Source organism: Balaenoptera physalus (genome assembly GCF_965194825.1).
Source record: "Balaenoptera physalus genome assembly, chromosome: 9".
NCBI classification, from domain to species: domain Eukaryota; kingdom Metazoa; phylum Chordata; class Mammalia; order Artiodactyla; family Balaenopteridae; genus Balaenoptera; species Balaenoptera physalus.
The window spans coordinates 100865646-100884415 of record NC_138888.1 but is presented as its reverse complement, the minus strand read 5'-3'; the positions used below and the strand labels follow the sequence as shown (position 1 = coordinate 100884415).

Here is an 18770-nt window from a genome sequence, read left to right as displayed (position 1 = left end):
CTTTGGATAAAAGACTTAGATGCACCCTGGATGGGAATTCAGAGTCTTCAGAGATCAGAGTCCAGTAGAATGGATAAATGTGAGACTGAAGAAAGCTCTCTAGCTGGACTTTCCAGCCCAGAGTTGAAAGTCAGACCTGCTGGGGCCTCCAGTTTTTGGTCTACAGAAGGTGAAAAGCAGCTAACAAAGTCTCTAAAAGGAAAGAGTGAAGAATCAAATAAATCCAAGGTTAAGGTTACTAAGCTCATGAAAACAATGAAACCTGAAAACACAAAAAAATTAATAAAACAGAGCTCTAAGGATTCTGTGGTTTTGGTAGGCTACAAATGTTTGAAAAGTACAGCATCAAATGATCTCTTTAAAAGCTCTGAAGGCAATCCTTCACATAGTCAGAAGGAAGGTCTGGACACCACAATAAGTGGATATAATTTTGACCTAAAGACCTACATCAGACAGACAAGTCAAAAGGAAGCTAGCTATTTGCCAGCTAATACAGAGAGAACTGAACAAAAGTCTCCAGATATTGAAAATATGCAACCAGACCTGTTTGATCCTTTGAACTCTGGCAGCCTAAATCTTTGTGCAAATTTGTCCATTTCAGGTAAACTTGATATCTCCCAGGACGATAGTGAAATTGCACAAGTGGAACACAGTGTGGCATCCAGAAGTTCATCAGATGATTGCCATGATCATCAAACTGCCCCCACTTCGGGAGTTAGGACAATTGAAGTAAAGCCCTCTAATAAAGACCCTTTCAGTGGAGAGAAAATAACTGTTAAAATAGGACCTTGGACAGAGCTTCGACAAGATGAAATATTTGTGGATAGTTTACAACTGCCCAACTTTGAGTCCTTAGAATCTAACGGTAAATCTAAATCTATAGAAGTAACACTTGAAAAGGAAGCTTTGCAGGAAGCAAAGTGTCCTTCTGTTGGAGAATCATTAGCTAAGCTAAGAAGTAATCAACCTGCTTCTTCTACAAGAGAGTATCATGTTGTAGTGAGTGCAGACTCAATTAAGTTACCAGATATTAGTGCCACGTGTGCCTCATCTCGGTTCTCAGATTCAGGTGTGGAAAGTGAACCAAGCTCTGTTGCAACACATCCAAACCCTGACCTAGTCTTTGAAACTGTACAAGGGCAAGGTCTTTACAATAACGAAAGGTTATTTCCTCAGCTTTTGATGAAGCCGGATCATAATGTAAAGTTTTCACTAGGCAGCCACTGTACTGAGAGCACAAGTGCTTTCAGTGAGATCCAGTCATCCTTAACGTCCATAAACTCTCTGCCTTCTGACGATGAGCTTTCACCTGATGAAAACCCTAAGAAATCTGTTGTGCCTGAATGCCACCTAAGCGATAGCAGAGCCGTGTTGAATCTAGGAACGATTGATGTGCCAAAATGTGACGATAGGAAAAAGTCAAGTATTCTCTTGCAACAGCAGAGTGTCGTGTTTTCAGGGCATTTGGACAATGAAACGATAGCAATACATTCCTTAAATTCAAGCACTAAAGACCCTTTACAATTTGTTTTTTCAGATGAAGGTACTTCCGGTGATGTGAAAAGTAGTTGCAGCTCCAAACCTAACTCGGACACTGTGTGTAAAGACTCCCAGAGTCCTGATAAATCTAGTGACCCTGCAGGGGCCGCAGTTCCGTTAAGTTCAGGACTGGTTTGTTCAGGCACCCCTTGCGTCGTTTCAGATTCCATTTCTACCAGGACAGACGTCAGTGAAGATAGAACTGTGAAAAGAAAAAATAGCGATGCGTTAAATCTCAAACAGATGTATTCAGAAGCCCCTACAGTTAAAGACGAAACTCACCTGGGTACAGGTGACCCTTTTTCAGCCAGTCCTGATATGGTAAAGCAAGGGCTTGTGGAAAATTATTTTGGCTGTCAAAGCAGTACAGATACTTCTGACACGTGTGCTGTTAGCTACAGCAATTCAGTTAGCCCTCAGAAGGAGACTTCTGAAAAAGAAATTAGTAATGTTCAGCAGGAACAGGGTAAAGATGAGGAGGAAGAAGAGCAGGACCAACAGATGGTTCAAAATGGGTATTATGAGGAGACAGGTGACTCAGCCCTGGATGGGACAGTAGATGCTCACTGTACAGACCGAGGTGCCCCGGCAGAAGAAAGATTGATCAAATCTGAAAAGATTAGCAGTGACTTTCTGAGGGATGGTGTAACTATGCCTACTGTCTGTGCTTCCGGCTGTCTGTCCTTCCCGTCTGCACCACGAGAGTCTCCTTGTAGTGTTAAGTATTCTTCTAAGAGTAAATGTGATGCCATTACAAAGCAGCCAAGCAGCGCTTCTTACAACTTCACCTCATCACTGTCCTGGTATGAAAATTCACCAAAACCTCAAATACAAGCGTAAGTAATGGAGCACAATAGCACGTGCTACTAAAGAGAGAGAGAGAGGACATATATGTATACTTCTCTGGTAACATACCTATTTCACATTCTCTGGTTTCTGTCATACAGAAAGTGCTTCTTCGATTAGCTGTCTGAAATGGAGCAGTGAACTCAGTACGCTCTTTGACAGACAGACCTGCAGTTCCCTGTGTGATTGTCCTATTCTGTAGGCTCGACTTGCCTGATACAAATTTTCCATTGGTAGCTTTATGGTAGAAGTATGGAATAATTGAAGTTAAAACCCTTTTTTTCCCATCAACACCTCATCTCTCCCCTGGTTAACTCCCAGACAAAAGTTAGGCTTTATATCTAGCAAATAAGGACAATATTAGATAATTGCTAGAAACTTCCTAAAGCCTACCAGACTTAGACTGCCTCAGCTAAGTCAGTGTTTCCAGAATTGGGATTTCGTGGACCAGTAAAAAAAAATCCAGAAAATTTTGAGCATGACATAGGTTTACTAGCATGGCACTGGTTTTCTACTACCTTATTCCAGATGGAATTATAATCCCTGGAATAAAATGTCTGGGCGTATCCACTGTAGGTTTTTTAAGTTCCCAGATCATTCTGATGTATACACATAAGTAAGATCCGTGGTGCCTACAGCTAGTGAACCCAGCAAGGTGAGAACAGCCCACTGAAGACTTGTAACGTGCTAGGAAGCTGAAGGTTGCACCGCCTCCTGGGCACCTGAGACTCTTCTGAGTCATTAGTGAAGGCAGTGGTCTGTATTCTCCACCCAGTGTGTGCCGCTCAGTTTAGTGTTCATCTGCTTCTCGGAGTTTTACTTTTATCAGTCCAAGTGATCTGATGTGACGATAGTTAATAATTTTTGGTGTTCTCAGTCCCCAGGTTAATTAGATATGTCACTTGTTCTATCAGTAGATGAGTGTATGCCACCAATTTTACTTAATCACATCCCCCTCTTAGTTCTGCTCCTTCTTATGGGTATTTTTAGAGAAAAATACAAATCACCTCATCTACTACATACTATACCTGCCATTCTCACTGCTACACTGTGTAGAATATCTCCTTCTTTTCCTTTCATGTAAGATTAAAAAGGAGCAAAGAGGGTAAGATTTGATCACAGGATCGGCATCAGACTGTCCTCTGTGCAGTACTTCTCCCGTCCTTTCTATGCATACAGTATAAAATGCAGTAGAAAGCATAACTCCGTTCCCAGTGTTTTCTTAGTGGATTTCAAGTTTAAAAGAATAATTTTAAGTGATGTCAGGCTTTAAATACTCATTGTATTTGATCAGAATATGTACTAAAAAATAGTAAAAAAAAATTACTCTGATTTCTAAATCATTTAGGTGAGCCCACATATTTTCATTATTTTAAAATCAAATATTTCTGGGTTTCCTCTTCTGCAGTTCTCTAAATGCAGCACATTATCTTTTTGGTTCTAAAAACTGAATATAATACTTAGTAACGAGTGTCTTTTACACTTTTTTGCTTCAGCTTCCTTCAGGCGAAAGAAGAATTGGAGCACCTTAAGCTCCCTGGGTTCATGTACAGCGATGTTCCTCTCCTGGCATCCTCAGTACCCTATTTTTGTGTGGAGGAGGAGGAGGAGGACCGTTCCGAGCACGGAGTCCATCTCATCGTCTGTGTGCACGGCCTGGACGGTATGTAACGTCTGTGCATGTAACCCGTAGCGACTCAATCTTTTCTTTTCCTAGTAGATCGCATTTAGTTTTATTTAATCTTTGACCTGAAAAAAGATTTCTAAATTGCTGATATTAATTAAATCTTAAATACTCTCTAAAACAGAGACGTGCTTAATTTTGCTGAGTATAATATTAGATTTCTTCGTAAAGTAAATTTTCCATGGAGTTGACATCCACATGCCAACATTTTATTTATTTTAACTTCGGATTCTTCTGTCTTCTCTCTTTTTATTATTTTTGTCAGCTGTCACCTCATGGCAATCATTTTGTCTCCCTTTGATCATCTTTCTGCTTCCCTTTTAGCTTGCTGCTTTAAACCTTATGGACAAGAAAAATCAATACCTAAGAATTAAAGATTCACTGATTAATCAGGGTATAACTTAAATTCTTAATACCTTGTTTTACTGCTGTGGTTTTGTGACAGCTGTTTTGGTTACTCAGCAGCCTATTTTTCTTGGTTAGGAACTGTGTTAGAAGACACCAAATATCTCTGGATTAGCAGAGTATTACTGTGTTATAAGGTGATTCTGTAGCAACAAATTGACAGAAGATTTTATGGATTATAAAAATGCTAAACACAGGTCTGAGCTAGGAAATGCTTATGAAATTGGAGATTTTTCTTTAAGAAAAACAAAACCGTGACTCTTAAGAAATAAAATATCTCTAATACTAACCTCTTTCTCCCCACTAATAAAATTTTCAAAGAATTATCCTCCAAGAAAGGCTTCTTGGCCCAGTAGAATCTCTGGTAAATTCCTCTTTGAAATCTTCAAGGAACACACTCTCCCATGTTATAGGGAGGGAGACAGACACACTGCTGGGGTGGTGGGGGGGCGGTGGCGAGAGAGCATCAATGCGACCAGACCTCTGAAGAGATAGGCTGTTGGAGGCCATTGCCAGCTGATGGAAATCCGCTGTGAAGTAGACACTGAGGATTCTGGTTCCCAGGGCCTTGTCTCTTCACAGCTGGCATAGGCCTACGCTTGTCCCCAAGAAGCGTAACAGAGTATGAGGGTGCACGTTGTACCTTTTGCTTTATCTCGTCCCTTAGGTATAACTTTCATTTTCTCCATTTTCTAGGTAACAGTGCAGATCTCCGGTTAGTAAAAACTTACATTGAACTTGGACTGCCTGGGGAAAGAATTGATTTTCTTATGTCTGAGAGAAATCAGGTACAGATAGCTGTGTTTTCAGTGGAAGCACACATTTTTCTACCAGTTTCTACCTAAATATATGCTGACTACAAAATGCCTGTAGTAGTAGAAATAATTTTTCTGATTTCTATGAAGTTTAACAATTAATGCGTAGCCTAAGGAAGTAGAAGTGATTTACAGTTTGATTTATGAGCTTTTTACATGTGCAAAATTCCTAGAATTTCACATTCTGTGCAAATATTTTAATTAAACCATTATAAATAACCTTATGTTCAGTGTTGATAGTGGACTAAACGATTATCTAAGTGAAGTGTTAAGAACAGTGAGCCTTTTTTTTCCCTAGAAATTCGCTACTTGTTCATTTTAATATAATGAATATTACATTCACTAACTTCTTTAAAAACCACTGGTCTTTAACCATATTGTCAATACCTAAATTAAAAATAATGTTTATATTCAGTGTTTTATGTAACTACACATATTCAGTATATAATGTATCGATTTCGCTTTTGTTTAGAATGATACTTTTGCTGATTTTGATAGCATGACTGATCGCCTTCTGGACGAGATAATACAATATATTCAGATATATAGTCTAACAGTCTCAAAAATAAGGTAACTTTTATAATATTACATAAATTGTTTTTATATCTTTATGAATTATAGAAAAATCACACAGAATTTCTGGTAATTTTGTTGTCCTGTTCTGAAATAGAGGATACCGCAATTCTAATTTAAAGAGAATAAAAATAAAAAGATTTTAGGGAAAGACCACATATTATATAATTCTGTTTATATAAATTGTCCAGAATTGGCAAAATTATAGAGATAGAGGTAGATCAGTGACTGTTTAGGGCTGGGGGAGAGGGGAGATGGTGCGGGGGGCGGTGATAGGTAAAGAATGTAGGGTTGGACTTCCCTGGTGGCTCAGTGGTTAAGAATCCGCCTGCCAATGCAGTGGACACGGGTTCGAACCCTGGTCCGGGAGGATCCCACATGCCGCGGAGCAGCTAAGCCCGTGCACCACAACTACTGAGCCTGCGCTCTAGAGCCCACGAGCCACAACTATCAAGCCCGCGTGCCACAACTACTGAAGCCTGCGTGCCTAGAGCCCGTGCTCCGCAACAAGAGAAGCCACCGCAATGAGAAGCCCGCGCACCGCAACAAAGAGTAGCCCCCGCTCGCCGCAACTAGAGAAAGCTTGCGCGCAACAACGAAGACCCAACGTGGCCAAAAATAAATAAATAAATAAATTTATTTTAAAAAAAAAAGAACGTAGGGTTTCTTTTTAAGGTGGTGAAATTTCTTGCAGCTTTCCACAAGCAGGAGATGATGATCAAATCAATATGTCTTATTATTTAATCACAGATGTTGTGAATAGACATGGGGGAGAGAAAAGCATTTGTTTCTTCTAGTCCGGTAAGAATTAAAGAAAAAGTCAAAACTAATCTTCCTGCCTCAAAAAGAGTAGAGTAAACTGATGAGTTTCACATCCCAGCTGGGTTAGAGGAAGAAGCTGGCTCTTTATACTCTAGGCTTTTGTAGAGTTTGCTTCCACTTCGAAGTACAGAGTAGCGACAAAGAACAGAGAGAGCAGGTTTTCATTTAAAGTCCCTGTTTAAAAACAGATTTCTGTTAAAATATGGTGGGAGATGCAAGTATGTGGAGGGTGGAGAGAGAGTGTTTTCTTGTTCTAGTCATTCTCTTCATTTATGGATTCTTCATCAGTTTACTAAATTTTCTGTAGTCATCTTGTATTCCTTTTATTAATTTGTTATTTTATGATGAGAAAATAAGTCTGTTGTTTCAGTTCTTTTATTCATCCATGAAAGTATACCCTCTTTTAGATTAGATGGTCAGTTATAATCAACCATTATCCAAAAGCTTGATTTGGTTGATTGAGGACTGTTCGTTATCAAACTTTACTTCACAGCTTCAGGAAGTTTGCAGCTTCTCACTAGTTATATCTGTAAACTAGTTATGTCTGTAAACTAGTTATATCTGTAAACCACTTTTAAGACAGCTTTCAGGCTTTCTTCTTTCACTGTTAATTGTCCCGAGGGATTCATATACTATCGTAAAATAATGGTAGGCAAAAAGGCTCTTTTGATTTAAACTATTCTTTAATAAAGGTGAAATGCTTTATGAGTATTAGTTATTCTTTTGGTATAATTTTAGACTTACAGTCAGAAAGTGCACGTTTTTTTTTCCTGTGGCTTGAAAGTACTTAGAGAATTCCCCACCTTGGAGTGTGGACCAGAGAATAAGAGAAATGGGGATATAATGTCTCCTAAATCATGCTTATACGTATAACTTCATTATTTTGTTTTAAATCATGACTTAACAGGTAAATAATTGGTGTGTGTACCTAAAGATGCAAATTTATCATCTAGTCAATATATTAACGCTTTTAAAATGTATTTCTTTCTAAGCAATTATGAACTAGGAGTAAAAATTTTCTGATAAGTAATATCTTATTTCTATAGAGCAAGTATATAAACTATAATAATAGGAATTTTCTGCTACATTCTCACATTTTTTGCTTCAAAATGTAAGCTATGTCATTTCAGAGTATCAAACCATAGTTTTAAAACATATTAGAACATTTTAAATTCTTAATATTTCACATCTGTGTATAGTGATAGCAGCTTTTATTTTGTTTTTAAAACTAATACTATAGGGGAAATGTCATTTTGTTTCTCTTATAGCTTTATTGGACATTCGTTGGGCAATTTAATAATCCGTTCAGTGCTTACAAGGCCACGGTTTCAGTATTACCTTGACAAACTTCATACCTTTCTGTCGCTCTCTGGACCTCACCTTGGTACACTCTACAACAGCAGTGCTCTTGTTAATACAGGTAAGAAGTTTTATTGTCCAGTACAAAAATTATGGCGTGGAGAGAAGATTTAAATACAAATTTAATATTTTCTGGTGTTTATTTTAGAGCAGATTTGTCATGTACTTGGAATTTCATGAAACAAAAGGTGTATCTATTTTTCTATTTTGTCATGCACATGAAATAAGCTGACAAAACTCATTTCAGAAAATGATGTCATACTGAGATATTTGTCAAGTAACAAGAGCATTTTTTTCCCTTTTTATCATTAAACGGTTAAAATATTTTCAGTAAATGTTAGTCTTATAAACAGGCTATTTTGTTGTTCCCTTAGTTGAACAGATAACAAATAAATACGCTTAATACATTTTAAAGTTATAAAATATTTTATATAGAACGTTAACTCTGATTTTGGTTTGATAGTGATAAAGGGATATTATGAGAAAATAAATTCTAAACTTTTAAAAGGAAGTAAAGTAAAAATTAAGACCCCAATTTTGATTAGAATAAATATTCTCATTAAGAAGGATCTGATACTTGATTTGCCCTTTATTTGGCTTTGTTTTTCCTTTAGAATTTTAAAATGGCTTTTATAGTTTAGTCAATTGATTCCCATTGTAAGAATTAGATTTCATTCTGACTTTTTTCATTGAGCCTTGAAACTCTTATTTCCATTTTCTCTTCTACTTCTTTCATTGACAAATAAACCATACCATTTTCCTTTGTATCCCATTTCAAATGGTGGTATTCAAAATCTAGCTAGTTGTAGATTTTTACAGTTTCAAAAAGAGGGCATGAGAAAAATGAGATCCATAAATAGTACAAAATAGAACCCAGTATGAATCGGATGCAGTACTTTGAATTTCTTCACTAAACTTTTCCCCAGATAGACTTCCAGTTGGCAGCTTTAATCAGTTAAAGGGTTTTTTCCCTCTTTTCCTCCCCTGTTCACCTCAGTAATAGAATCAACAAAAGTAGAAATGAATAGTCTACAGTCTTGAAAACCAGCTCCAGAGTGATTGAGGTTTCACTTAAGGGGAAGATGCATTTAAATACGGGTAACTGATAAGATAAAGAAATACAGTTAAATATGACACTTAAATTATATTCAGCTGTTACTAGAAAACATTACCCAGTTGCTCATCCTTAGAGTTGGTCCTTATCCAGTTAGTCTCCCATGACTGACCTGTGATTGTCTGTAAAGGCTCCGTGCTCAGGCATGTGGATCTACTACTGTGTTTAAAGTTTTCTCCCCCTCTGCTTCATTATAATTTGAACAAGTATATCTAAAGGTATAATTTTCCCAAATGTGTTCTTCATAGACCATTACCTATTTCATTACCTAATGAGGTAGAAATAAATAACAAGCCCTCTGTCAACCACCGTTAACCCATCGTTAACCTCTGTGTGTCTGTATGTTTATATTTGTTATCGGAAAATGGAAATATTTTGCAAATATATTTTTTATTCACCAACAAAATGCTAATTTGGGAGATATATTTTGAAGTGAAATATATATATTAAAATAAATAACGTTGGCATATGGTACTATATATTTCCGGTTTATAACTCTCACATATCACATACCATTTATAACTCTCTAGGTCTGTGGTTTATGCAGAAATGGAAAAAATCAGGTTCTCTTTTGCAACTGACATGTCGAGATCATTCAGACCCTCGCCAGACTTTCTTATACAAGCTTAGTAATAAAGCCGGTAAGTATATAGAAACAGTTTTGAAAACACTCACTTGAAAACCTTTTTTAAAATAAACCTTTAACAAATCAGTTATCAACATGTCTTTCTGGTGATTAAAAAACTATCAGTCGGTTGTTATTTCTTAATAGTGAAATAGACTCACAGTTAAAACTAAGCAATTGATAACATGGTTTAATTTCTTTTTACATGATTGTATTTATTTTTTGTGAGCTGCACAGCTACTTTGAAGTTATCCTAAACAATTTGGCATTTATAATTCATACCAGCTCTAAGTTAAGTTTTTGAACTAGGCCTCTGCATGTCCTAGGCCTCCCGTCTTTCTAGCTGCCCCCAACCCCAGTCCTCAGCCTTTGTTTTAAACGGCCACATTTTTGTTTTACTTTCTTATTATAAGCATTTCTGGAAAGTGTCAGAAACGAAACTATTAGTAGTTATTCCTTCTTCAAATTCTTGCCACTGGATGGATCTTGTTACTCAACCAGTTATTAAATATATTCCCCATCCTGCATGTGTATTCTAAGCTTTCACTCCTGGAAGTCCCCAGCTGGTCCTTGGCCATTCGGTCTCACGCTCTGTAAGTGACCTCACCTGGGACCTTTCCGCTCTCCCGGACTCATCCTCACACCCACAGATTCCCGGCACATTCTTTCCACTGTGTCCTCTGAGGTCTCCGCTTGAGGAGAACAGACTTCCCTCGTCTGTACCTTCCTCGAGGAATGTGATCTCCGCTTCCTGCTGAAAGTGGAGCCATCACGGAAAGCGGGCTAGTGCCCAGCCCGCCCCTGCCTGCCCGCTCCCCCGGCTGTGGAGCGGAGGGTGGCACGCTTTTTTGCTGAAGGGCTGGATAGTAAACATTTTGGCTTGTGGGCCATAGGGTCTCAGCTGTAACCACTCAACATACCACTGTAGCCCCAAAACAGCTATAGACAACACATGAGCTAGTGAGTGTGGCTGCAGTTCAAAAAAACTTTATTTACCAAAAAACAAAAGGCAGCAGTCCAGACCACACAGGCCTGCCATAGAAGCAGCTGGATTTCTAGATTCCTCGGTTACTGAGGCCCACCTAGAGCGGGAGCCCGTCTTCTTGCTTTCCATCCCTCCCGGTCGTGACTGCTCCACCGCCACGTGAGACTGCTTCCTTTGAGCCGCAGCCTTCTTGTCTTCTTCAGCATAATGCTCTCCTGGGCCCTCCTTGCATCTTCAGTGAGAACTTTGACGAGTGCATTGACAAATATTTATTACACAGTTATGCTTAGGAAAAGATATATTTCTTTTTTTTTTTTTAATTGTACGATTTTTTTTTTTATTTATTTTATTTATTTTACTTTTGGCTGCATTGGATCTTCGTTGCCGCTCGCAGGCTTTCTCTAGTTGTGCGAGCAGGGGCTACTCTTTGTTGCGGTGTGTGGGCTTCTCATTGCGGTGGCTTCTCTTGTTGTGGAGCACGGGCTCTAGGTGCACGGGCTTCAGTAGTTGTGGCACGTGGGCTCAGTAGTTGTGGCTCACAGGCTCTAGAGCACAGGCTCAGTAGTTGTGGCACACGGGCTTAGTTGCTCTGCGGCATGTGGGATCTTCCCGGACCAGGGCTCGAACCCACGTCCCCTGCATTGGCAGGCGGATTCTTAACCACTCCGCCACCAGGGAAGCCCAGAAAAGATATTTTTCTTGAATCTTAATATACTTAATCCTGGCGTCTTTTTTGGTAATTTGATGAGCCGACCCTTTAGATGATTCACCAAGCATTACAGAGCCTTTCTCAACTCTGGTAACCTTCCATTCCACTCCACTGTGAACCCTTACCCATGGCTACACTCCACCCAGAAATTTCAACCAGTATTCCACTTTGTCACTGTAGTAGCCTGTCCTTTCTCTCTCACTCCCTTATTCTCGCCTGCTTTCTAGACTCAGTTAAGATCCCTACTCCATCTTCTTAAGATGACTGTGTGCCTCAGGGTTTCATCCCTTCCTGACCCGTCTCAGACTCTGTGAATTATCACTTTCATCATTCATACACTGTCACCCTTTGCTTTCTATCTAGCCAACTAGCAAACCTGTCCTACCGCTCCTTCACCTAGCCTGTTGAGCTCTGCCACAAAGGACACACAGGCGTGCACATCACTACTGCTGTAGATCCGTGGCCTCCCTGTCTGGTTACCTCTCAGTAGCTTCCTACTCATTCCCTTCAAAGCTTCCCACCTCTTTTCCTCAGGCTTAAACTACCACTGCTGCCTGCACTTCCACAAATGGCTCTGTTTCCTGTTCTATCTGCGAAAGTCAAGGCCGTCAAGCAAGGACTTTCCTACTTCCTTCTGTTGGCCTACAAGCATCAGCACACCTAGACCTGTGTGTGCAGCTGCCTGCAGAGTATATTTACGTAGATGTCTCATGGGTGCCTCCAGTGCGGTGTGTTCAGACACCTCCTCTTTCCCCTCACATTGACCTCTCTGCATCTACCCCGGCAGAAACTGAGAAGTTCTTCTTGACTCCTCTTTCTCCCTTTCCCCACATCTGCTGAGTTACCAAGCCCTGAAACGCCGGCCTGCTTGGCAGCTGGTGGAGCCTCCCTTTCCTTCCTCTGTGACTGCCTCAGTCCAGCCTTCATCACTTTCACTTACATTATCGCTGTGGCCTCCAGACTGGTTACCCTGCCTCCTGTACGCCCCCTTCTCTGTCTCACTTCCTCATTGGATGAAATGGTTTTCTAAAAATTAAATCAGACCGTATTGGTCCTGTTCAAACATCCTCCAGAGTACCTTATAGTTTTCAGGATGAGGTGTAGAGTCCGAGGCTTAGGGCATCAAATCCTGTATAATCCGTGGCTCCTGGTCCTTTCACGGGCTCCGTATCCTCCTCTGCACGCGGCATCCTTCGCTGTAGCCACGCCTCACGTGTTTGTGCTTCCTCGCCTTCACCACGCTGCTTCTGCCACCATTCCTCCCCGTGCGTCTGCCCGTCTTTGTAGCACTGATTCTCTTCGTCTTCTAAAATGACACTGCAGCACCACCTGCTCTCCGGAGCTTTCCCTGATGCCCTGTCTGATGCGGTGCTCCTCTGCTGTCAGAGTACCAGCACATGCCTTCATATCCCAAATCTCGCGTCTCAGGACTGACCGCAGTACTGCATTTCCCTCCTCGTTTGCCTGCTGCATATCTGTGCTTATATTTCAAACTAAATGTGTCTAAAGTGGATAGTTTCTTCTTTTGCTACCTCTTTTTTTGACCTTTTCTAAATGTTACTCTGTCCTCTAGATTGCTTGGTTTGAAACACCTCAGTGTCATCCTTGATTGACCCCACTTCTTTTCTTTGCATACCACATCCCAAGATTGTTAATGTCATCTCTGAACTGCTGTAACATTGTATATGAACCTCTTTTATCATAGTCATTATAGCTTATCTCATGTCAGTCATTTTTATGTATCTCAACCTTTTTTCCTTAAGCGGGATCTGTCATGACAGCCCTTTCCCACCCTCCCACGTACCCTCAGCATTTACCGTAGTTCTTCCTAGTAGGTGTTCGCTGTCAACCCATTGAATCAATGAGTGATCTTTTCAATGTTATGTTCGGTACCCAAAAGCAGGTCAAATATTGTACGGTAAGCTGAAAATCAAACCCATATATTTGGTGAAGGCTGAAGAAGCTTGAACTTGTAAACTTAAGCCCTGGCCTTTTAAATCCGTTTTTCATCTTCATTCCTCTCACCACGTCTTCCATCCTGCTTTTGAAACATTGGATACGAACACTAGACAGATTTAGTCATTGAATACAGCCCACTTCATTTGAGTCTTGTTTTAACCTTTTCAAGATTCTGCCTTAAATACTGCTGTCAATATGAGAAAGAGAATGGGGAATGGTTATTTCATGTGTCGTCTGTTATTAGAATCAGTGAAAGAAGAGTTCTTTTGTAGGTGGAGTTTTGGGATTTTGTTTCTAAGGGTACAAAGTGACAACAGTAAGGTATTTACAGTACACAGAAATACATACTTGATTCACAAAACCACAAGATATTCCTACAAAATCAAATGCATCACATAGTTCTCATGTGAGAGAAACTGACCCTGACTAGAACCACTGTGTGTAGCTGCGTGTGTAGCACCGTGTGTAGCTGCGTGTATAGCACCGCGTGTAGCTGCGTGTATAGCACCGCGCGTAGCTGCGTGTATAGCACCGCGCGTAGCTGCGTGTATAGCACCGCGCGTAGCTGCGTGTGTATCACCGTGTGTAGCTGCGTGTGTAGCACCGTGCGCAGCTGCGTGTGTAGCACCGTGCGTAGCTGCGTGTGTAGCACCGTGTGTAGCTGCGTGTGTAGCACTGTGTGTAGCTGTGGAGTTTGTACCGGTGCTGCTGCCAGGATAGGAAATGTATGAAAGGCAAAGCCGAATGTCAGTACTCCCTGGGGCCTGTGTATTTACACTGCATTTTCCAAAGTGAGATTTAGTTAGCAGTAGTGCTAATAGCAACATAAGAAAATAAAAACACTAAAGAAAGCATAACTATAAACTTTTACTGTAAAGATTCTGTAATTCATGGCATTTCCCAACTGAACAGATACTTGTATCACTAAGTTTATAATTATTAGTAGATATGAGTAGGTCTCTTGTACTTGAGTTATTTTTTAAGGATTAGTTAAAACTTTTCCTTACAAGTTGTTAATTTATTATTTGCCTTTTAATGCGTGGCAGGACTTTCATCTCCCCCCCTGGTTGTACCAGTGTAGCACTGTTTAAGAGACAAACTTTGAAGGCACACATAGATACTAGTTTTAGCTGAAACACTGACAAAGGTTACTTGATCTAAATATTAAGTAATTCCGTTTCTTCATTGGTAAAATGGGAATAATAGTATCTTCCTCACAAGACCATTAAAGGTTGAATGAGATAATTCATGTAAAATGATTATGGTCTGAATAGCACTAAACTCAGTAAATATTAGTTGGTAAAAATAGCTCTAAATGAAGAGGTGCCTGAACTAAAATAGTATTAGTATTATAGATTATAGAAATTTGCTTTCACATTAACATCATAAATCTATTTTAGGAGTTTTTTTTTTTAGCAGAACTGTCAATATTACTAGCTATAAAAATTGTTCAAATGACTTACTAAAATTGTTTTTGTGTTTTAAGATTTCTACTTGTAGCAAGAAATGAATTTATTAGTATACACCTGAATTGAATTAGTATTATTATGGAACATAGCGTGAAAGCATACTGTGTTTTCTAATAATAACTAGTACATTAAATAATACTAAAATATAGAAATAAATAATAGTCAACACACAAGGCACATACCGTATTCCAGGTGCCACCCAGGCATGTCATACATGTGGGTGTGTTTAACCTTATGAAGTAGGAGCCCCGTTGCCCCACTTTGCAGGTGAGGACACAGATGCCCAGAGTGGCCGGACACCGCCTCACTCCAGAAACTAGTACCACAGCCATCGTGCGTGGTCAGACCAGGTCGTGTTAAGCCAGTGATGTGTACTTTCAAGAACTTGAGAAGGCTTTCCTAATTGTAGTTTTAAATATTAACAAATATTCATTAATTGATTTTAAAATTATAATATTGTCATGGGAGCTGGAACACGTCTCTCTGAGCTATGTTTTTATCCGTTCTTTTTCTTTTATCATCTAAAGAATTATGAGAAATGAGTAGTCAATTCCTAGGAAACTGCTACACCTGTATATATATATAAAATTCTTTATTCACAAAGTAGAAATATATGGGTTCACGTCAAAAACATAAGTAAATAAAACAGGAAAACATAGAGCAGTGTTTACTTAACCAATTTACGTAGCCAGTGTGCTATTCTCAGGTATTTTTAAACAATCAGGAGCCCTAGAGATAACTGTTCTTTTATATTTTACTCTGCTAAAGCTATAAAGTCTTTGATGCCCTGATCCAATTATTGCTTCTGTTTCTTCTGAATGGCCAATTTCCTCTTCTTTTGAGAAAGCGTAAAATCACCTGTCTAAAGCAAAATCCAGCCTTCTACCCTCTTCCCTTGTTTATTTAAGCAAAGCCTCCCCTGTGGGTCTTCATTTTGAAACAGTCTTTTTCGCTGCAACATATCATTGGTTAATAGCGTTCCTTAATCGAAAGCTATTCATTATATTAAAATTAAGGAAGCATTTAAAAGCCTAAAATAATTTGAGTGATTTCTAAAGCAATTAAGAAATGTTATCTTTTTGTAAAATTCAGGTATTTATTAAGTGTGAATTGCCTTTGTTGTTTTGTGAACACAATAGATATTGTAGAGGGCTACAGAAATGTTACATTTAAAAGGAAATTATCTTTTTTGATTAAGGCATTACAATTGTAAACAATGATTAAATTTTTTAAAATTTTTATTGCAGTCTAGTTGATTTACAGTGTTGTGTTAGTTTCAGGTGTACACCAAAGTGAATCAGTTACACATATACATATATCCACTCTTTTTTTTAGATTCTTTTCCCATATAGGCCATTACAGAGTATTGAGTAGTGTTCCCTGTGCTATACAGTAGGTCCTTATTAGTTATCTATTTTATACATAGTAGTGTGTATATGTCAATCCCAATCTTCCAATTTATCCCTCCTCCCCTTTCCCCCCAGTAACCATAAGTTTGTTTTCTACATCTGTAACTCTATTTCTGCTTTGTAGATAAGTTCATTTGTACCCTTTTTTTTAGATGCCACATATAAGCAATATCATATGATAACAATGATTAACTTTTATAGCAGGTTTCAACTAAAAAACCTATAGCATCCTACAGATTGCTGATAAAATGTATCAATAAGTTACACAATATAGTTGCAGCATGCTAGCATGTCCTCATTGAATATCAAGGGAGAGAAAGATGAAGGAACCTAGAGCAATGTGGAAGGTAAACAGTATACTGTATCTAGATGAGGTGACAGCAGTGCTGAGTAGTCAAGATTACATAGAGAGAAGGCCCAGGGGCTCTCCTGTATTCCACTATGAGGGCTCAAAAAGAGCCAAAGAACAATCTACCCATTGTTGGAATTTCAAGAACAAAATATCCTTATTTTAAGATCTTCCTAAAAACATCTGCTTAGAATCTCTTTACCAGCTGTTGAATTCTGACAAACAAAATATAACAATTAAAGAAGTCTCCTGCTGTGCTACTGTGGTACAAGATAATCTTTTCTTCCAGCAGATTACAGAGGTGTTTAATTATAGGTATCACTTGATTTGTAATTAACATTTGTATTTTGTTTCTGAAAGTGTAGGAAAGCATCAGCATCAGCTTACATTATTTTAGGAAGCAAATTCTTTCAAATGTATTTAAAATAAATGAGTAAAAATAAGAACAGTTTAACATTGAGTAGACTATGTCCATTTAGAAAGCACAGGGTTTCTCAGCCTCAGCACTTCGACGTTCTGGGCTGGGTGTTCTCTGTCGTCAGGGTCTGTCCTGTGCGTTGTAGGATATCTAGCGGCGTCCCTGGCCTCTACCCGCCAAACGCCAGGAGCACGCACCCCTCAGCACCTCACACGCCCCGCCCCCTGCTCGTGAGAAGCGGCCTTGTCTCCAGACACTGCTAAGTGTTCCCTGGCGTGCAAAGCCACCAGTTCAGAACCGCTCTCTTTGCCAGTTCCAGAAAGTAACCAGAGATGAGTCAAGATGAACTGCTTTAAAACTCGTCAAATTTTTCAGAAAAAAAAATGAGCAGCCAAAAATATCAGGAAGACTAAGATAATGAAGGTGAAAGTTACCATTACAATGTTCGTTCATATGTAAGCCATGTAATTATGCAGTCCAGAAAAATATTGAACATTTACTTTAATCTTTTTCTTGGCAATCCTGAAAAATAACTAAAATATTTAGAAACTTTTCCAGTTAAACTGTCTCATTCTATAGATGGGGAAATCGTGTTAACTTTCCCAAGTTAGAGGTAACTTTTCAACCGAGAATGAGTCACCTTGGGCTGAGTGAAGCGCTAGCCCGAAGGCCAGTGGACGAGACCATCTCGTTCATATTTTGCTTGGTTCTCCCAGAGATTTTATACCCCAGGGCCATATACCATAAGAAGATCTGGTATAGATTGGAGAAATGTCTTTCTCTTGTAAAGTAGGAGAAGGAAAAGTCATTTGTAGAAAAGTGCTCTTATGGAAGTTGGGATCTGGAAATCAATTTTCTTAAAGCTGTAAATACCCATCCACACCATGGAGAGTCTTAAATTACCCCCGGGGGTAAGTGTATACCAGTTCAGAGACCTCTGCTCTAGGACACACGGACGTTTCCCAAAGTAGCACCAATGAAGACTGTCATCAAGTGATGCCAAAAGGGGATGAATTTGTCCCGTGAAATGTGAAAATGAAGGGGAAAAAAATCAATTTTTCTTAATCTTTCTAAAATATTTTAAACATGTTTGTTCAACTGAGTTAATTCCTGTTATAGACATTCTGTTATTTCACTTATATCTCTAGAATTTTATATATTCAAGTGGCCACAAAGTAGTATCTTCTCATTGGGAAAAGGAGGGATACCTTATATTTGACACAGAGGGTATATACTGTTTCACCTGGCTGTGTGTCAGTCTAAACTCTTCCCATCATTAGGTTCCTTAAGTTCCAAGGAAAACAGGGAGCTTCTACCAAGGCTTCCTATGTTCTGGATTCACAGTAGTCCCCACAATTGGCCTGTCTCTAAGAGTCTGAATTTCAGTGCCCATAAAGTATCAAAGTTTTATTCTGGAACATTCCAGAACAAAACTCTCTGTACTACACACCCAATTCTAATGTGTCACCATTATTGATTTGTATCTTATTTAATTATCATATAAAATTTTGATTTTGTATATACTAGTCTGAGCCAAAGAGTACATTACTGTAATTAGAACATTACTGGTATTAAAGAGGTCAAGAATGTGGTTTCAGTACTTAAATAAGTTATTTAGCAAAGTATCCCAAGGACACAAGTCCTAAATTCACGTAGTTTACTGAAAAATAAAAAAAAATTAAAATAGACC

At 39.0% G+C, this 18770-nt stretch overlaps 1 protein-coding gene across 22 annotated transcripts in view; it reads left to right on the top strand.

Moving 5' to 3' along the window:
• FAM135A (family with sequence similarity 135 member A) overlaps window positions 1–18770 on the top strand; it is a 119902-nt gene that overhangs the window by 92889 nt on the left and 8243 nt on the right. For 12 of the 22 annotated variants that reach the window (XM_082474089.1, XM_082474088.1, XM_082474072.1 and 9 more), the window contains 6 exons: window positions 14–2375; window positions 3882–4048; window positions 5171–5262; window positions 5762–5859; window positions 7953–8104; window positions 9688–9798. In XM_082474089.1, the coding sequence (XP_082330215.1) occupies window positions 14–2375; window positions 3882–4048; window positions 5171–5262; window positions 5762–5859; window positions 7953–8104; window positions 9688–9798 (2982 nt within the window). Of the gene's footprint in view, window positions 1–13; window positions 2376–3881; window positions 4049–5170; window positions 5263–5761; window positions 5860–6556; window positions 6664–7952; window positions 8105–9687; window positions 9799–18770 lie in introns of those variants that run through there. The other 10 variants (XM_082474077.1, XM_082474076.1, XM_082474080.1 and 7 more) reach the window with 5 other exon arrangements.